This window comes from Sinocyclocheilus rhinocerous, unplaced genomic scaffold (genome assembly GCF_001515625.1).
Source record: "Sinocyclocheilus rhinocerous isolate Xijiao unplaced genomic scaffold, SAMN03320098_v1.1 scaffold470, whole genome shotgun sequence".
NCBI classification, from domain to species: Eukaryota; Metazoa; Chordata; class Actinopteri; order Cypriniformes; family Cyprinidae; genus Sinocyclocheilus; species Sinocyclocheilus rhinocerous.
The window spans coordinates 677,665-696,847 of NW_015637537.1; the positions used below are offsets into that span (position 1 = coordinate 677,665).

General features: G+C 37.3%; 1 protein-coding gene across 4 annotated transcripts in view; it reads right to left on the reverse strand.

Annotated features, from left to right (window-relative positions):
• prdm16 (PR domain containing 16) overlaps positions 1 to 19,183 on the reverse strand; it is a 224,932-nt gene that overhangs the window by 149,361 nt on the left and 56,388 nt on the right. For all 4 annotated transcript variants that reach the window (XM_016563994.1, XM_016563993.1, XM_016563992.1 and 1 more), the window contains exon 2: positions 5,356 to 5,705. In XM_016563994.1, coding sequence (XP_016419480.1) covers positions 5,356 to 5,705 — 350 coding nt within the window. The remainder of the gene's footprint in view (positions 1 to 5,355; positions 5,706 to 19,183) is intronic.

Below are 19,183 nucleotides of genomic sequence, written 5' to 3' on the forward strand. Positions count from 1 at the left end.
AGTCCCCTATGGAACTAATCTGACAGCATCTCACGTTGGATTGCCAGCGTCCCGCCTCACGTTCTGTTGTGTGTCCGGCACTTCCGTCAATACCCCAGCTAGTGCCATCACACCATCCACCCCCTAAACCCACAGGACCACTGGCTATAAACCCTCCTCTCCAGGCCCCCAGAGTCCCGCTCAGAAACAGATCTGAGTGAAAGTGTCTGTGTCCGGGGTCGGTGTTATAATATGTTGTGATAAAGGGAATCATAATGGCTTTTAAATAGACGGGCTCTGTCTCTTGTTCCTGAGCAGTGCTTTGTGGGTAGAGAGAGAGTGTCTCTGGGAGTGAAGCCCTGGGCTAAGCATCTCGGAGATTGAGCTGTCCGTCTCGCTGAAATGAATCTGAGTTAACGTCTCTTCAGTCGAGACAGGACAGCCTGGGGGACAGACAGAAGAGCACTTCCTGTTCACCTGCAGCCTCTTCTCATTAACCCACACCTGCAAACGCTCTCAGACATCGGCTCTGTCTGGAAATCTTATGGCAAAATCATGACTGTGACATTGCATGTAGGGAGATAGGCAATACCAGAATGCTTTGCCATGAGCTCAGAGGACAATAATCCCTTTGAAATGCCAGGCAAGGAGAGAGAAGTGTGTTGACTGTATCATGTTGAAATAAAACACACCAGTTTTTCTGGTTTAGCTGTTTGACCAGCCCCTGGTGAAAAAGAAGGGGAAATTAACTATACTGAAAATAAAATAAAATAAAATAAAATAAAATAAAATATGAAATTGAAAATAGATGTTCTGAAGTTCTACTTAAGTTCAAATAGTTACATTTATATAAATTTAAACTGTAATACATTACATTAAATTGCAATTAAGTGTCTGAAAACATTATTCAGCGCACACTTAAGTGTCTGTATATGTGTATACAAATACCAATACAAATACAAATACATATATATATATATATACAGTGGGTACGGAAAGTATTCAGACCCCCTTAAATTTTTCACTCTTTGTTATATTGCAGCCATTTGCTAAAATCATTTAAGTTAATTTGAGCCTGATAAAACTGCTCATTTTAGAAAATATCAAACGGCACTTAGAGGCATTTGCATCTGAACTCTTCATATACATAAATAACCAACCCCCCCCAAAACAGAACAAACACTGTCTAGGATTTTTAAAAAATCGTCAATAAGATTAAAAATAAATAAATACATGAACCTAATATATGTGTGTTATATACAGTTATTCTTCCGAGTTCTTTTGTTGCTGACTTAGCAGCATGTTAACTTAGAAAAATGCTAATGCTAATCTCTCACATGATGAGCTGTATTTGTGTGGTGTGTGTGGCTGCTGCCTGTGTAGGGCGTTTCAAATCAGTCAAAAACAAGGCAGCTCAGATTTTTGGAATAGAACTACAATGAAGTCTGCAATCAACCAAAAAGCTACAAATTCAGGCATCCAAGGTCTTGTGTGTGCATATTTTGATCCTTTGCAGCCTAAAATATGGAAAAGTCATGATTGAACCACAGATGGAAACCCAGAGCATGACATCGGTATATGACATATGCATGTTTTGCAGTTCTGAGCGCATATGATCCGTCATCCAAACACTCGGTGGATATCTGTCTGTGTTTGGCCCGTTGTGGCCGCTCTGTAATCCCGCTCTATTAACACCTCTGACTCTCTTTGCTCTTAGCTGCTCTGCTCTCTCTCTTCTGTCTATTTGTCTAAGGGTCGGGGCGGAGTGGTGACGTAGCCGAGTCCAGCTCCACAGGGAGCGTATGTCTGACTGTTATGACTATCCCAAATAAGAGCACAGAACCCTAAAACCATGGCGAACGGGGCAGACAGGATGTGGCTTAGATGTGTTCCTTTATTTTTTCCACATTTTGTAGCAGATGTTTTATGAGCTTGAGGTTTCTGAGCTATAGGGATTGATTGTTTTTATTTTTATTTTGAGTAAAAAATGTAATGCCCTAAGACATAACATTACAGACGCGAGCAATACAATTGCCACATGACAGCCCTTAAAGGTGAAGTGTGTGGTTTCTGCACAGTTAGCAGCAACAAACAGAAATGCAAAAGTGTTTCCCAAACACTCCCCCTGCTTGTGATTGGCTGGACAAACAGATAGCCCCACCCCAAAGTCACGCCATTGGTTGTTGTCGTGTGAGTATTCTCAAACAAACAGAACAATGTTTTAAAACTGCCACACTATGTCACTATGTAAACAGTACATTTTTTTTGCCAACTTATAGTTGTCTGCATACTAAGCTGGGATTGGATAAAGTATTTTAAACATAAAAATGACGTTTAAAATTCACTTGAATATAAAAAGAAATAATGCAATTAAATAGAAAATCCTAAAATTAAGGCGACCCACTGTCATCCGCTTTCCGGCAGCTGCTAACAAGTATCATTTGTATAGATGGTTTGTCACAGATGGTCCAACAGATGTCTCTCTGGTCTTTAGCAAGTGTGTGTGTACGAGCAAGTACCCATAGATGTGCTCCTTGTCAATCGTTACGCTGTCAACCAGGGCCTTGAGTGTGCTCTTTATAAAACATAAAGCCAAAGTACTTGAGTGTGTAAATCAGGGCTGAAATCTGAGCGTTGTGTCAGGCAGACAGAACAGACAGAAAGAGAGAGAGAGAGAAGCTTTCTCTTGAGATCGGATTCTGATGAGCATCATTAGTGGCGAATCCAACCCAAAGCAGCAAGACAGCTAAAATGCCTTTTCTAGGGAATAAAACTAGGCATGTTGAAAGCAGAAATACGAATTTCTTGAGGGAAAAAAAAAGCCTCCTGAAAGCATGATGTGTAGCTGATGGCTTTGCACAGATTATTGCATGTTTCAGTGGCTATTTTTGTAATGCTAGTATACTGCATACTGCCAAGTAATTAAAAAAAAGTATGTGAACAAGTACACAGTATATGCTATAATGTATGTTTAATTCAGCGAGTGCTGTCCAGGTATTATCTTAAAATGTCTTTTCTAGGGAATAAAACTAGGCATGTTGAAAGCAGAAATATGAATTTCTTGAGGGGAAAAAAAAGCCTCCTGAAAGCATGATGTGTAGCTGATGGCTTTGCACAGATTATTGCATGTTTCAGTGGCTATTTTTGTAATGCTAGTATACTGCATACTGCCAAGTAATTAAAAAAAAGTATGTGAACAAGTACACAGTATATGCTATAATGTATGTTTAATTCAGCGAGTGCTGTCCAGTTATTATCTCAGAGGAATGTTATTTTTTTGTGTCCTTATCTTTTTGCAGGGTTATCAAAAAAGTGATGTTAAAAATCTTAAACATTTATATTACTTCCCAGTTCATTCATTGCAATAAAAATAAAAAGTCAAATCCATTGCACAGTGGGATACAATCGTACATGCTGCATTGATTTTTAGTCTTTTTTTGATTTTTTGACTTTTTCTGCATTGATTTTAGTCAAAATCTTAAGAATTTGTTTAATGCATTTAAAAATGGTGAAGTCTAGCAATACTGGACTTTTAATGCTGCACAGATTATTGCATGTTTCAGTGGCTATTTTTGTATTGCTAGTATACTGCATATTGCCAAGTAATTAAAAAAAAGTATGTGAACAAGTACGCAGTATATGCTATAATGTATGTTTAATTCAGCGAGTGCTGTCCAGGTATTATCTCAGAGGAATGTTATTTTTTTGTGTCCTTATCTTTTTGCAGGGTTATCAAAAAAGTGATGTTAAAAATCTTAAACATTTATATTACTTCCCAGTTCATTCATTGCAATAAAAATAAAAAGTCAAATCCATTGCACAGTGGGATACAATCGTACATGCTGCATTGATTTTTAGTCTTTTTTTGATTTTTTGACTTTTTCTGCATTGATTTTAGTCAAAATCTTAAGAATTTGTTTAATGCATTTAAAAATGGTGAAGTCTAGCAATACTGGACTTTTAATGCTTGCTGAAAGCATAAAAATGTTCCAAATGTTTCAGAAATAAATTCTTACGGGTGACCCTCCTCTCACTCAGGCCCAGTGAGTAGAATGTAATATACAGGACCTCAGTGGGCCCCCTCCATCACAGGGCCCAGGACAACGTTTCTGGTTGCCCCCTGTTCATATGTAATTCTAAATGAGTGTAATGGTATATATCAGTGGAGTCGAGTACAGCGAGAGAGAGGAGAAAAAGAGAGAGAGAGAGCGGCTCACGTCTGATCAGTCATGTGGGGGGAATCAGCATGTGCCCTAATGAGCTTACCGAAGCAACTTCAATATCCTCCGATGTCATGTTGAAATGAAAATTAATAGTTCAATATGGCTCCACGCAAATGCCACGCGTCTCCCATAACCCGTATCATGTGGCGTGACCAAATGAGTGTATTCTAATAGAGGTAGGCAGAGGAGAAAAGCTGATATCTTCAGTAATCAGGGTTTTGAAAATTACCATTAAATGAAATTCAGGGATGGATGGAAAAGAAAAGAAAAGAAAAGAAAAGAAAAGAAAAGGGGGAGATGAGACAAAAAAAGCCAGAGACATGGAATGAACATCTTTACCCCATAATGTGCTCATGTCTTTCCCACAGGCTATGAGCTAGTCACCGCAGGGTTGACTTACCCACACGCACCACTCAAATTGTCCCTTGAATCTTTGAAGTCCCTGTTCATCTTCAGAGTCTAAACTAAGGTTCTGTCTCAAATGGCGCACTTGACCCTTGCAGACCTCCTACGAGCCCACACTTTGGTGAAGTAATGTTGCTTGGACGCAATGTTCTTGGGTAATGAGTGTATTCTAATAGAGGTAGGCAGAGGAGAAAAGCTGATATCTTCAGTAATCAGGGTTTTGAAAATTACCATTAAATGAAATTCAGGGATGGATGGAAAAGAAAAGAAAAGAAAAGAAAAGGGGGAGATGAGACAAAAAAACCCAGAGACATGGAATGAACATCTTTACCCCATAATGTGCTCATGTCTTTCCAACAGGCTATGAGCTAGTCACCGCAGGGTTGACTTACCCACACGCACCACTCAAATTGTCCCTTGAATCTTTGAAGTCCCTGTTCATCTTCAGAGTCTAAACTAAGGTTCTGTCTCAAATGGCGCACTTGACCCTTGCAGACCTCCTACGAGCCCACACTTTGGTGAAGTAATGTTGCTTGGACGCAATGTTCTTGGGTCCTAGAGCACTTAGAAGTCAGCCAAACCAGCATGGACATACTTGAAAGACCACAAGACTGCATGCCCACTTCAAGTCAGCCATTTGGGATGGGGCCTAAATGGAGTTCTCTCAAATTCAAATTGAATTTCAAACTTCCAGATGAAGCTTATAAAAATCAACATTTAAAATGCACGCCATCTCATCTCCACGTACCTCCCATCCATAAGTGGTCTCTTTCACCATGACGCTCTGCAGTCCGTTGTATGGTCCGAAGCGTTCTGCCATGTGAATTTTGACTTTGGCCCAGATTCCTAGGCCAGCCCCTGGTACGGACGACTCGCGGAGCTCCAGGTCGGCAGGGATGGGAATATCGTCGGGAATGTAGACGGGCACCTCGTAGGGTGAGCCCTCTTTAGGAGTGAAGTCCTCATTGCAGAGCTGAGGGGACGTGGGCCCCACCGCAATGGGGGACATGACGCCATCTTCTGTCTCCTCTTCTGCGCTCTCGCCGGTCACGAGATTGGGCTCTGTGTCGTACATGCTGTCTACTGCCTCACTGTCATCTGAAAGACAATACAGAGATATTTGCAATATGTTAGCAGAATAAAGAGACACAATGTAAATGTTCTTCAGCTTCATTTCTCCACATATTTAATTGGCTGATTGTAAAAGGAGTTAAAATTTTAACTCTAAATGTCATTCCAAACCCATGTGATTTTCTTACTTCTGTTGAACACAAAAGCAGAACTTTTGAAGAATGTACATGCAGCTCTTTTCTGTGTAATGACAGTCCATAGAGACCATGTTTTTAGGGCTAAAAAATGACCACAAATAACACCATAAACCTGAAAACCTTGCACTATATCTTTCATATCAAATCCACTGCCTCCGTTTTTGGAGCTTAATAGACACAACAACATAAATTGTTGGGAAAATGTGAAGATTTTTTTTGTGTTCCATAGGAAAAATAAAATGCAATGCAATGCAATGCAATACATTGTAAAATAAAATAAAATAAAATAAAATAAAATAAAATAAAATAAAATAAAATAAAATAAAATAAAATAAAATACGCTGTCAATGTTTTTATTGTTCATCAACTGGAAAAAAAAATCATTCTGAAAGTGATTTGTGTCATTACTGTAATAATTGTGGTGTGGACTTGGTAATTGTTAAAACATTATACGTCATAATTATCATCATGTGAAATGCCTTTAGTTTGTAAAAACTCCCTGTTCACAATGATAGGATATTCTGGTTGTTTGCCAGGGCGTTGATAAGTTGTTGTGAGTGTCTCGAGTCTAAAGAGTCAACCCCCCAGGTCTCTATGATGTTCTGGTCTCAAGATGGGTTGGCAAAAATCATAAGACAGATCACTTAGAAAACTAATAGCAGACCTTCTAAACAAATCATAGCTATCATTTGTATCCATAACACAAACGGAGTGGCATATTTATGTGCCAAAGTTTAATCCGTAGGGCTATGGATTGTTCAAATTACTAACCGTAAGTATGAGCAAAATAAGTATCATTCCATGTGGAGATTAAACCAGCAACCGTTCTGTCACAAGTCCAAGTTCTTAACCACTTTGACCAACAAGAGACCACTGACATCACCGAGCAATTGCAACAAGCATGAACGATTCAAACCAAACCATTCATTTTTCTATTGCTGGTTAATATGTATGGTGATACTCACTGATCTGTGAATAGGATTCTCTGCCTAAACCAGAGAACAGATGCTCATGAAGGATTCACGGTTAGTTAGATGTTTTGTAACTCAAACAGGCCGCTGCAGGGAAGATGCCATCTATTTCACAGTCACCGACCATTTCCTGTCTGATCATTTTACAAATAATGGCAGCAAACGACACTGTGGCCTGACACCACTGTCAGCCATCTATGCTTATTGTCACTCTTTGCTTGACAGCATAATTACGGTACTTATCATTCACGATTGCAAAAGGGACAACTCGGCTAAAAATAGGTTCTGTTTCTCTTCATTGGTTTTAAATGCATCACAAAGCACAAATGACGTACAAGCCCTTTGATATCATGCAACGACCATCAGAGCTGGAACTGTCAATCTTGGAGATCCAAACTGACCCATCTCCAAAACTCGACCTGACATATCTCACCTGAAACGATGTTCTTAAATTTCTTCGGCGGGCCACAAAATGCCCTTGAGCAGTCTCCATGACGACAACTCTGCAAGTACGCATGGATGGACTCACTGTAATTTGTAGCAGCACCGCTGCAGTTTGCTATCCAAACACAGGACCAGCAATCAGGGCTAACTAGGCTACAATTACACCAGGAGTGCTTCCAATCAACCAGACTCGGCCCCCCTGCCAGTGCTGCCAACAACACAAGTTTATGACTCCAAACTGCTTTCTCTCACATTCAAACACTGTTTACTTATAAGCAACAGCAAAGCCATGAATAAGTATAAATTGCAGTTACTGCTAAGTTGGCTTTAAGTCAAACGTCAGTGGTTTCACTAAAGATAGGGAGAAAGAACAGGAGAGAGTGAAATACCAGAAGAAAGGCTCTCCGTGAAAACCCTTGGAAAGTTTGATCTTTAACACAAATTTGATCAAATGCATTATTACTCCACACTCTGGAATATTTCATTCTGATTGGTCAATCACAGCATTCTGTGGTCAATTATTTTGTAAAATAATGCTAAACTGCATAACTGATCATTGTCCCAGGCAACCAGTTCTCTACAGCCACCCAAAAAATGAAGAATCTGTCATAATTTATCCATCCTCACGTCGCTCCAAACCCATACTTTCATTCATCTTCGAAAAACAAATGAAGATATTGTTAATGAAACTTGAGCGATTTCTTTAACTCCATTGAAAATGCATTCACCCAAATGGACACTTCTGCATGACAATATTCTACATCCCTAATCCTACCCAATGTCTAAACTTAACAACTACCTTACTGACTATTAATAAGCAGCAAATTAGGAGTTTATTGAGGCAAAAGTCATGGTAAATGGTTTATAAATAGCGAGATTTTTTTTTGTATATTTTGCTTTTGCAAAGGATGGGGACATTCTAGAAGTTTCTGTAGCATTCTGGAATATTGTAGTCCTTTCTGGAACGTTCCAGAGCATTGTGGGAGTAGTCATAAAAGACATAAATCATCCAATGCACACTTCTAAAGTTTTGGACGACTCACTTTTGGTAACTGTTCGTTTGAGCTTCCGCAAGAACCAATAAGATTTGTTATTTAAGTATGAATGAAAATCTTATGGGTTTGGAATGACATGACTTTTATGATTTTTTTATTGGTAATAACTAGTGATTTAAGTCCAAAGATGCGCTGGCTTCCGATGGTCACTTACAGTATGCAAAAGTTGGTTTGGGACTGGAGATGCAAATGTTTGTGACAAAACTTTGTTTTTTTTAAACCAACAATTCTGTGCAATCACAGTGTATCATAAAAAGCTCCACAGTAAAAAATGAAAAGCTTTTAAAACAGCTCCTGCGTCATCTCGCGATTTTGAGGGCAAAGAAATGTTTTACCAATTTCTTTAATGGTCAGACTTTCATTGGAGTCTCAAAGCAGCCAGGCAATTAATTCAAGAACATGTGGCCCAGTAGTAGCTTCCCCTTTTCACAGATCAGTTAAAGTTTTATAACCACTGCCTATCTGGTGCTGTTTGCAAGAATCAAAAGTGTTTTTAAACCATTAAAACTTTTTTCCCCTTCTCATTTTTGGCATATGACCCGAGTAAATTTTCAACAGCCATAGAAAGGGTAGGAAAATCTATTAAATACTCCAGTTAAAAAGCCTGTAGTGTATGAACAGATAGTTACCCTGAAAAAGTGAATTAAACGACATTTGATGAACAAAACATCAGAACCATCAGAATGAAAAGCGATTTTCATTTTTTTCAGAAGGTACAAACATAAATCTAAGTTATAAAGTGTTGCTTAGGACACCAAAGGAGAATTCTGAGGGGCATTTTCAGATCTGTAGATTGTTTGCTTTGTTCCGAAGCAGGGATTTAAATTGTTACCATTTTCTGCATTACACAATATTCCAGAATGTTACAGAAACTTCTGAAATGTTCACATCCTTGCTAAATCAAAATATCTTATTACAGAATTACAGAAGAACCATAAAATGTTTTAAATTGTTATAATACAGTAATAATATACTGTTGCATTCGTATATGCCTAAATTAAAAAAATGGAGAAAATGCATTAGAACAAATGCTTCAAATGAGCCAGGTGTGAAAACGTCCTTAATCTCTGATGGCTCCCCTGCAGACCACTCAATTTATGTAACCTCCAGGACACAGGACGTGCAAAAACAAAACAGTTTCTCAGGTTTACATGTCAGTCAGATGGTCTCTTCCCGCCTAAGTGAGCTGTCCGTGGTAAGAATTAGCTGCAATGTGAACCAGACTTCATGCCACTAGTCGAAAATCTAGCAGAAGTGTGGACAGAACAAAGAAGCTCTTTAAACTGAGGCTCTGACATGCTTTGGATAGGGCTCTCTGTTGGATACTGACACTCCCGGAAGTGAAGTGCCTTCTTCTGAATGTCTGTTTGCTCTGGCTCTCATACTGAACTGTTTATCCTGATTACATCAGGCCATCATCATTAATTCACACCTTGGGGGTCCTTCTCTCCTCTGAGCTGCGGCCACAATGAAATGCTTGTTCAGCTTTGTTATTCCACTGGAAACTACTGTGCAGCCGGCTCGTAGACATGAAGGCATCAGATTTATTTGATAAACTGTAAAAGCGTCACTTAAGCCTTTATTAGTGCAAGCAGATATAGTGGATGAGAGACACTGGCATGCTCTGTGCTCCTCTTCCTCAAGAGTGGAATATATATCTGTGCTATAGGCCAGCGGTCTCAGGATTTTGACCTACATACATTTTCATTGGCATTTCAACACATGAATCTGTGCATGAGTAGTATTTCATTATAACATCTTTTAACAATAAACTCCTTAATATGGCTTCAATCTTTAGCCCAGGTTGCAAACTCATTGACATTTACATTCACAGATCACCAGAGACCTAGTTAGTGGTGTTTGCTAAGGCAATGATCATTATTAATATTGTTTGTGCTTAAGGTCAGATATTTAAAGAAAAAAACAAAACAAAACTCAAGCTAAATATTTAGCTTTGGTGCGTGACTCATATCGCAGCATACAGACCTAGCAACTACGGATGCAAGATTCATTCAAATGAAACTATAATCGTGATATGGCTTAGTGCAATTATCAAATAGCAAAGGCTGTTATTCATTTAAAGAAATATATGCACTGCATGTTTCAGAGTGAAGCGCGACACTGTGTTCTTTTACTCAAAAGCAGCTCAAGATCATGTATTTTCAGTGTCTCAGAATGGCTTGATTTGCATTAAATTCTGCTTCGCACAAACTCATCTCTTCTGGTGACTTATATTTGGTAACACAATATGTGCCAACCATCTTCCCAAACTTGTCATGCAAAATGCTTTCAACTTGTTGTCAACAAAAGATGTTTTTAAGGGCTCCTTAAAAGCGCCTTAACACCTTAACAGCAATATAGCAAAGATCTGGCAACCATTTAAAGTGCGATAGCATTGTGGGGCAAAGTGGGTAAGCTGTGCTTCTTATTTCTCATTGATCCATGAACATGCTGGAAGAGGGTAAAAAGTCTAGAGCATTACAAAATTTGCTTTCCAGAAACATGCTCTGTTTCCCCTCATAAAAGCAGCAGGGAACATTTCCAAGTAACACTTAAAGTAGCACTTTTGTTTGTTCAAAAGGTCAGTGTCATGGGGAATATTACGACAAGAGGAGATCCCTCATACTTACTCTGCTACGTAAGCCCACTAATACACCTTTACACGTCCCACACACACACACACACACATGCACACAGTAAGAGTGTCAGTGTATATATACTCTGCAGGCCAGTGCAAACTCAGTATGTGTGTGTGGTCTGTCCAGCAGCTGAAGAGAGAGTGCTAAAGTAAGTGACCTCGAGCACCTCAGCTGTTTGAACAGTCAATACACAGTGATCTGTGCCGAGCGGCCGGTGCACTGGCACACTTCAGCAGCTTCATCTCAGAGAAAATGAATATGTGAGCCGTGAGCTCAATGAATCAAGCTGAGACATTTGCAGCATATATCATGAACCACTACAGCATCTGATAGCTGAAGAAATCGTATGCACTGAAATTTGGCCCAATAAGCATAACCAGAAATTACACTCATTTTATTTTAATTGTATATATTTTTTAAAGATTTGATCATATTAATACATTATTATTATATAGCACTATTATATTTTATTATTGTTTTATAATATAATATAATATAACACACTCTACTCCACAAACACTGCTGCTGATTCTCTCGCTCCTCTATATTATAGACAGTACACATGACCAAAGCCACCATAAGCATTAATTTTAAATCCCTGATAGCAATAAATAATAACATGTTTCATTTTAAACACAAGGATATATGCCAGTTTGCCATCAAAGCAGTTTTATTTCAGTGGGGAGATTCCACTAAACACGCTCCTGTAAGCAAAGCAAGCTCATTTGCAAAGAGTTGGATAAGCAATATCTACTTAAATATAATTTATTATGAAAATTAAATTACAGAACGATTTCTGTCTATGAAATTTAGATTATGAATCAACAGCTATATCATCATCATAACAAAACTGTATGTTGTATGCAGAATATCAGCCTATACTGTACATGAGTATGTTGGGGGGAAAAAAATATAAATAATTAAATATATATATATATATATATATAATTATTAAAAATGCACTTATATTCTGCATGACCATATTCTGCATCCCTAATCTTGCTCAATACCTAAACTTAACATCTATCTCACCAACTATTCATAAGCAGCAAATTAGGAGTTTATTGAGGCAAAAGTCGTAGATAATGGTTTGTTAATAGTGAAAAATGGACCTTAAAATAAAGTGTGACCGTTACTATTTTAGCAGATGCACAATTGTTTTGACCTTTGAACACAAGCTCACAAAGTAAGATCAGAGCAATCTTATGTCACAATGCCCCAGAAAAAAAAAAAACAACAAAAAAAAAACAGCATGAACCTGAAGAACGTGCTTTCTATATTTTAATTTCTATGTCTGTCCAACCAAGAAGTAACGTCTGAGTTTGGGTGTATTATGCAGCCTCATTTAGTTACTCAGTGGGAATTACAGAAGAGAGAAAGAGAGAAAAGCATTCATTTTTATTAAGAGGAAAAGCCATTGGTTGTGCTTGCGACTGTATCTGAGTTTGGGGAAATGATTTTCACCTCTGGCTCGGAGAGCACTCCCCACCTATACATCACCCGATTACTCCTGGACCGGCCCCGCTCTTAGTCATTAGCCAGTGAATTAACGACAATACAGCATGCTATTAATCACACTGACAAAAGTGTTAGCATGCCACTGACCTGCCGGCGCACGGGGACGCGAGCAAAGGAGGGGGATTTCAGAGAAACAGAGAGAGAGAGAGAGAGAGAGAGAGAGAGAGAGGGTAGTGGTTGAGGGGGTTGTAAAGATACAGTAGAAGAAACTGGCAAACAACAGTGAGAAAAAACAGAGCAAATACAAAGAGTGCAGAATGAAACACTGCTGCTGTGAGCCGCCATTACTCCAATTTGCTCTCTTTATCGTCAAAGTCCTCACAATTTTTAAAGATGGAAGTCATACTAATTTTATTTTATCACAATAACACAACTGAGTAAACATAGATGGGATTTTATACCAGTTCACTACTTTGGTTTGAGTGGATGTCGTCATATTTGATCATATCCAGGTGCTTCAATTATATGAAAAACTGGAAATGTATTAAGAAAAGTTGCATGTATTGCTTTATTTTTTCCTTTCTCAAAACCGAAATGTTTCAAACAAAGCATGTTTTCCTGGGAATACTGTTTTACTGTTGACAACAAAAGCCATTTCCTTAATGACATTATTCTCCAGGAAGTGATGTCATTGTTGGTGGGAAATCGACAGTATAAAGACTGGAGCGTCAGTCTCAAATCTGTCCGCATCAAATTACATTACAACAAATTACGGTAACACTTTATTTCGATAGTCCACTTTAGACATTCTATTAACAGTAAGTAACTTTGCACCTACATGTCAACTAGCAGTTAGTAGAGTATTAGTAGACTGTCTGCTTAATATCTTCTAACACTTTCTTTGTCAACATTCTACTAACCCTAAACCTACCCTGTCTACTCTGAGAGTTAGTAGACATGTAGATGCAGATTAATGAGAATTAGTTGACATTTACAACATACAACAGTGTGTACTATAATGTTTCAGATAACTTTCATGAAAATAAAATGTCAAAAAGTGAATGAAATAATGTTTCATTATTATTCAGCGTAACAGATATGTTTATGTAAAAATGAAACAATATTATATGAATATTACATTTTAAATTAGTGAACGCTTCTTAGGTAAAACCTAGAGGTTTAAAGGATAGTAGCAAATATTGGTAAAGATTTAAAATGACAATTAGTATTATTTTTTTATTTTATTTTATTATTTTTTTTCTCCACAGGACACACTGTAATGTAAAAAAAAATAATAATAAAATCCACACGTGAAATGAAGAAAATTTTAAAAAGCGCTTATGAATTAAGAATTTGTTCCTATACTTTATTAATTAGTACCCTAGTTTAAGTTAGATTGCAACAAATTGCTGCAACTTATTCATTTGCTCCCTCATTTTAGGTAGGCTAAATCATGCCCACAATTTAACTACAAATTTTACTAAAATGTAGCAAATTAGTAATGTGTCAATGATTTACTAAAATGAAGGAACAAATAAATAAGTTAGTGGAATGAAGTTTTAAATTATGAAAAATGTTCCCCCTTTTCTGCAAGTCATGTACAGGGCTCAGTACCTGTTAGATAAAATGACAGAAATCTGGGTAATATCAACATTTCAAAGGATGGTTAAGAAAATATAAATATCAAAATGAACTTATAGCTTGTAATTCTGTAAGAATTCACTCTTATGCCTCACGTTTACTGAGCAACTTTAGCTCTCAATTCCCACACCACTTTATAGAACTTCCTTAAATGATTTTCTTAAAATGACCAGAAATCAAAACATACTGCAGAACAAAATAAGCCATCTCACAAAAGAGGAGCTCAAAAATGTTGAATTTCTTCAATGGCAAAAAAAAAAAAGTCACTGCTACATTTCACAGCAGAGATACTGGTGTACATTGAACTGTACATGAGGCATCACACTGGATCAGAACACTGACGTACTGTTACAGAGCACCTGCTCTTCTCATGTGTGTGGACTCGGGCGAGCGGGTCAAGTGAATTAGCCGGGGTCGTTCAATAAGCCAGCCGCAGCACTGGGCCGTCTAATCACGCCGTTCTGCCTCATTGACCCGCCAGGAGCCAGACCGAGCACTCAATACAGCGGCTCCAGTACCGTCCACACACAGCACTGTGTGCTGCACATTTCTGCATGCAGTGACCGCATAACCTACTTTTGCCAACATGTGGAGTATACAACAGATCACGCCGCACGAAATACTGATTCCCACAATGCAATGCACTGGCATGAGTTAACTGGAAGTAACACTAGCCTCAATTTGACATCTCTTTCCTCTTTTTTTCTATGTTCAGAATGGAATTATATCATACTGCATACAAAGTATATACTGCATACTTCCTACTATTTAAAAAAATAGTAGTGTATTTCAAAAAGTAGTATGGAACACAACTGCATTAAAAATAAAAAGCAACCATTTCTGTCAGGACCACTATCGTCAAATATGATTGACAATTAGCATACAGTTTAGATTGGCGGTATGGTTCTGTTCTGGGCAAGAACCCCCAGGGTAAACAGAACAGAACCAACATAAATGTATTGCAGATATCGTTAAAGTTCAATAATGTTATGTACATATTCCCCAAAAAAAATTATTACTGGACAATGACCCCTTGTGAAAAAGAAGTGTGCTTAATTGTACTGCACTTGTAGTGTACTTCAAAACTTAAAACAATATTTTTAAAAGACTGTACATGCAGATATTAATAAAATAAAGTTTTAAAGTACATTTTAAATCATTATGTTTTTATAATATTTTATCACAATTTAAAGAAGTATTTTAATGTGTTAACTAACATACCACATAGTACTTGACAGTAATTATAACTGTTGTGTGTTTTTTGATATACTGTATTTATTTTGATATACTGTAAAGAGTTTATAATTTAAACTAAATTACATTTAAAAGTTTAACTATACTAAATTGCAACTTTATCATTACAAATGTGAAATTACTAATATACTTAAATACACAACATACAAGTTCCAATCGATGGCATTACAGTATATTTTAGTTACAATAAATGCTTTTTAGTACATTTGTTAGCACGTGTTCAACAGCCAATAGAAATAATTGTGAAATTACATAAAGATGCACTTAAGTCCTACATACAGTAAATAGGTCATAAATGCAATCTTAAGTTCAACTAAACCAATTTAATTGAAATTTAAACTATTATACATTTTCATATAATTGTAAATAACACACAATTAAGAGTTCGAAAAAATTGCATTCAGTTCACACTTAGGCCTAAGTATGTTATTTTAAAGTATATCGTTTTCCTCCCTAAGGAGCACTGGAGTAAAGTATGCTAAGGTCTACTTCTTCTTCACAAGGGATCTCATGTGACAGCGATGCAGAATACTGTTTCAAATATCTATTAGTGCATGTCGCATTTATTTTTAAGTCGCCACTAGACACTGCACACTAAACTTTGCAGTGAACAGTATGCCAGTACTCCAGCCAGAACACAGCCACCGTCTCACCTATCCTGACATTCATAAATCACAACCTCAGCTGAGAATGACATTTATAAAGAAATGACCACTACATGGAAAGGCGACTATGAGAAATGTCACACAGAGGGTGATACACCCTCCATGAGAGATAAGAGCCGGGCTTTCTTCATTACACTGCCTATATGGCTGATAAATGACACAGGAACTCTTACAGAGACCCAGTCCAGCCTGAAACACAGTCAAATCACTCTGCAAAGTGAAAAAAAAATCCTGCACAGTTTATTATTAGTATTTTTTTTTCTAATGCCAGTATCTTGCATTAAATGTGCATTATGTTTTTCTATAATATTATAGTCAAACCTTATTTAATCTCCGCTGGTTAACAGTAGACATGTTATAATTATTTATTAATTTAAAATTTTGTGATAACAGGCTTTGAGCACTACAGAAATTACAAAATTACTTTTTTTTCTTTTTTTTTTACTTTACTTTTCCCCTTCATAGCATCTTCTATATGACACCTCTAATCTGTGATCCAAATTTTATTGGCACAAAAGAAAGAGCACTAAATTAATAAAACGTCAGGTTCAATTAGACTGTTTTAAAAAGTGCATTTATTTGGTTCTGCTGTGAGCAAGGGTCAATCTACTTATGTTCAAGCCCACTTAAACATAAGCCAGGAAAACTTCTCCCAATGTCAAAACTCACTAATGTAAATATGATCCTCTATGACTGATGAAGGCCTGCGTGGTCAGTCCGGTCACTTAGTCCTCCTCGAGAGTGATGAAACACACAACACATCACATCAGAGGAGAAGCGAGAGGGATCTGAACCTAATTTGCTCAAGCCGTTTTATCCTTGTAATGAAAGCTTCACTGGAGAAATGAAGCAGTTGAAAGAAATACTGTCTCTTCAAGTGATTGCAGTGGAGAGTTTTGAAAAGCAGGAATTTAAATGAAGTTCCATAAAGCTTTGGGTTAATGTTTTGACATAATTATTTGTCTGAGGAGGCAAGAGATGCAGTGATGGAAAGAAAATAATTGGTAGTATAATAATAATAATAATCATAATCATAATCATAATCATAATCATAATAATAAAAATAATAATCATAATAATAATCATAATCATAATAATAATAATAATAATAATAATAACATATACACGACTGACAAACAATGGGCTCAGCTCTAAGAATTCTGGGAAAGGGGGCCTGACCTGCTTCTCTGATGGGTGGCCAGACCAACGGGGGACCTACACCACTAACCGCTGGAGACGGCATGGTGCCACTCCATAGCTGATGGTCAATTCAACATCTTGACCTTAATTATTTCATAAAAAACATATGCACTACTTTTATGCACTACTAAAGGCACCAAACAGGTATGAAAAATAATGACTGTTTTCCGACAAGTTTCATACACTCACCCTGTCACAGTAGCCACGCCCCAAACTCATGCAATTGGCTGAGCCAATGTAGTTATGTCCAACCCACTTGGGCCCTCAAAAAAATCTTGCGGTTCTGTTTGTTGCTGCTAGTGGCCTAGAAATCACACACTTGCACCTTCAACATCATTTACTATACGTCAAATTTGCTTATTACACGGTGTTCTAAACTTCATGACAGTGATTGGTCAATGGTGGCTTTCTGTGGTCAAATATTTTTGCATAATGAGCCTAAACTGCATTCAACTGTATAAGTGTTTAAAGCAGGAGTTTTTATTACAAAACGATAATTTATGAAATATAAGGTCAGTTGATTAACTGCATTACTGAGAATTGTCTTGTTGGTAAGTGATCTAATCATTTAGACTGAACTCTTCAATATGTACTCACTGCACTTAAATAATTTCTTGCATTTTTTTTTTTAATAGTGATTAAGAGCTTGTTTAACAAGAACACCAGCTTTCAAGTATGGTTTATGCTTACATAACTGCAGACACCTGTCAATATATCATGTATATAAGCTACACTTCAACACAATGGGAAAGTACATTTTGAGTCACAGTAGAGTCTCTATTGTACTTTCAAGTCTAATAATGCATCATCGCATCTTCATAAACCTCTAAAAAAAATTCATACAAATCAGAATATGCTTATACTGTATACATGAGATATAAATAATTGTAAAATAGTTGATCTTGTGTTTTATTCAGTCTAATACATATTAGCATACTCACATTATAATAAACGTTTCTGTATTTTGCTCAAATTTATGTTTGTGAAAATAATTATACATTTGTTTACAGTTACTAACTGTAATAACATGTAATAATTTGCTTTTATTAAGCAGAAAAGTGCTAATGTATGTTTCTGTTCAGTTTAATTTTGTTTTGTTTCGATACGTATAAAAAATGTTAATAGAACGCTCTTTTGTAATATACTCTATGACCAAAATATGTCCAAACACATGTGAGCTGGCATATTGTAAAAAAAAATTATAATAATAAAATAAATAAATAAATCGCACAATCTACTTACACTTCTGCTTATGATAGGTTCACAGGTGGACTTTCATACAGTTTTTTTGTTGTGGTTGTTTTTTGTTTTTTTGTATGTTTTCATACAAATAATTGACATTTTGCAAACATTAACTCTCACCATCTAGATGCATTTCCATGTTCCAGAATCATGTTTTTTAAAGAATGTTTTGTTTAAAGTCATATCAATACGACTGAGGCCAGGCCTCACGGTAAGCTACAGTAATTAGGACGGCCTCTTTATAATACACTCCACTATGTCCTAAATGCTTAAGGATGCAACGTGTTCCTTCACTTAATTAAAATTCAGCAGAGCATGCGACTTCATTAGCAGCAGCGGGCTGGTTTTCGCTCACATAAATAACGCCTCGTACCTGAGACTGCGCTACAAGTGCAGTGGTAGAGAGGCGGGACGTGGTGAGCGGTCGGAGAATGAAAGGCAATTTTCCTGTTTAAAGCGCCAGTGAATTGCAGCGAATTCCAGATAATTGGCTGGTAATTAGGGGGGTCGTCAGGTCGATTTGGGAACAAATGGCACCCTTTAACGGAGGTGGTCTCCTAGGTAATCTGAGCTGACCCCCCTGCTTTGTCTCTGTTATCTTTGACTCTGCTCACCACGCGACATCCTAAATAAGGTGTCCCTCTCCGGGGACGAAGTGGCGCAGAGCAACTATTTGTCATGCGTCAGACAGTGGCGCTCAGAGCTCTTTGCTGCTCCCCGCGGTACCTCCACAAATTTT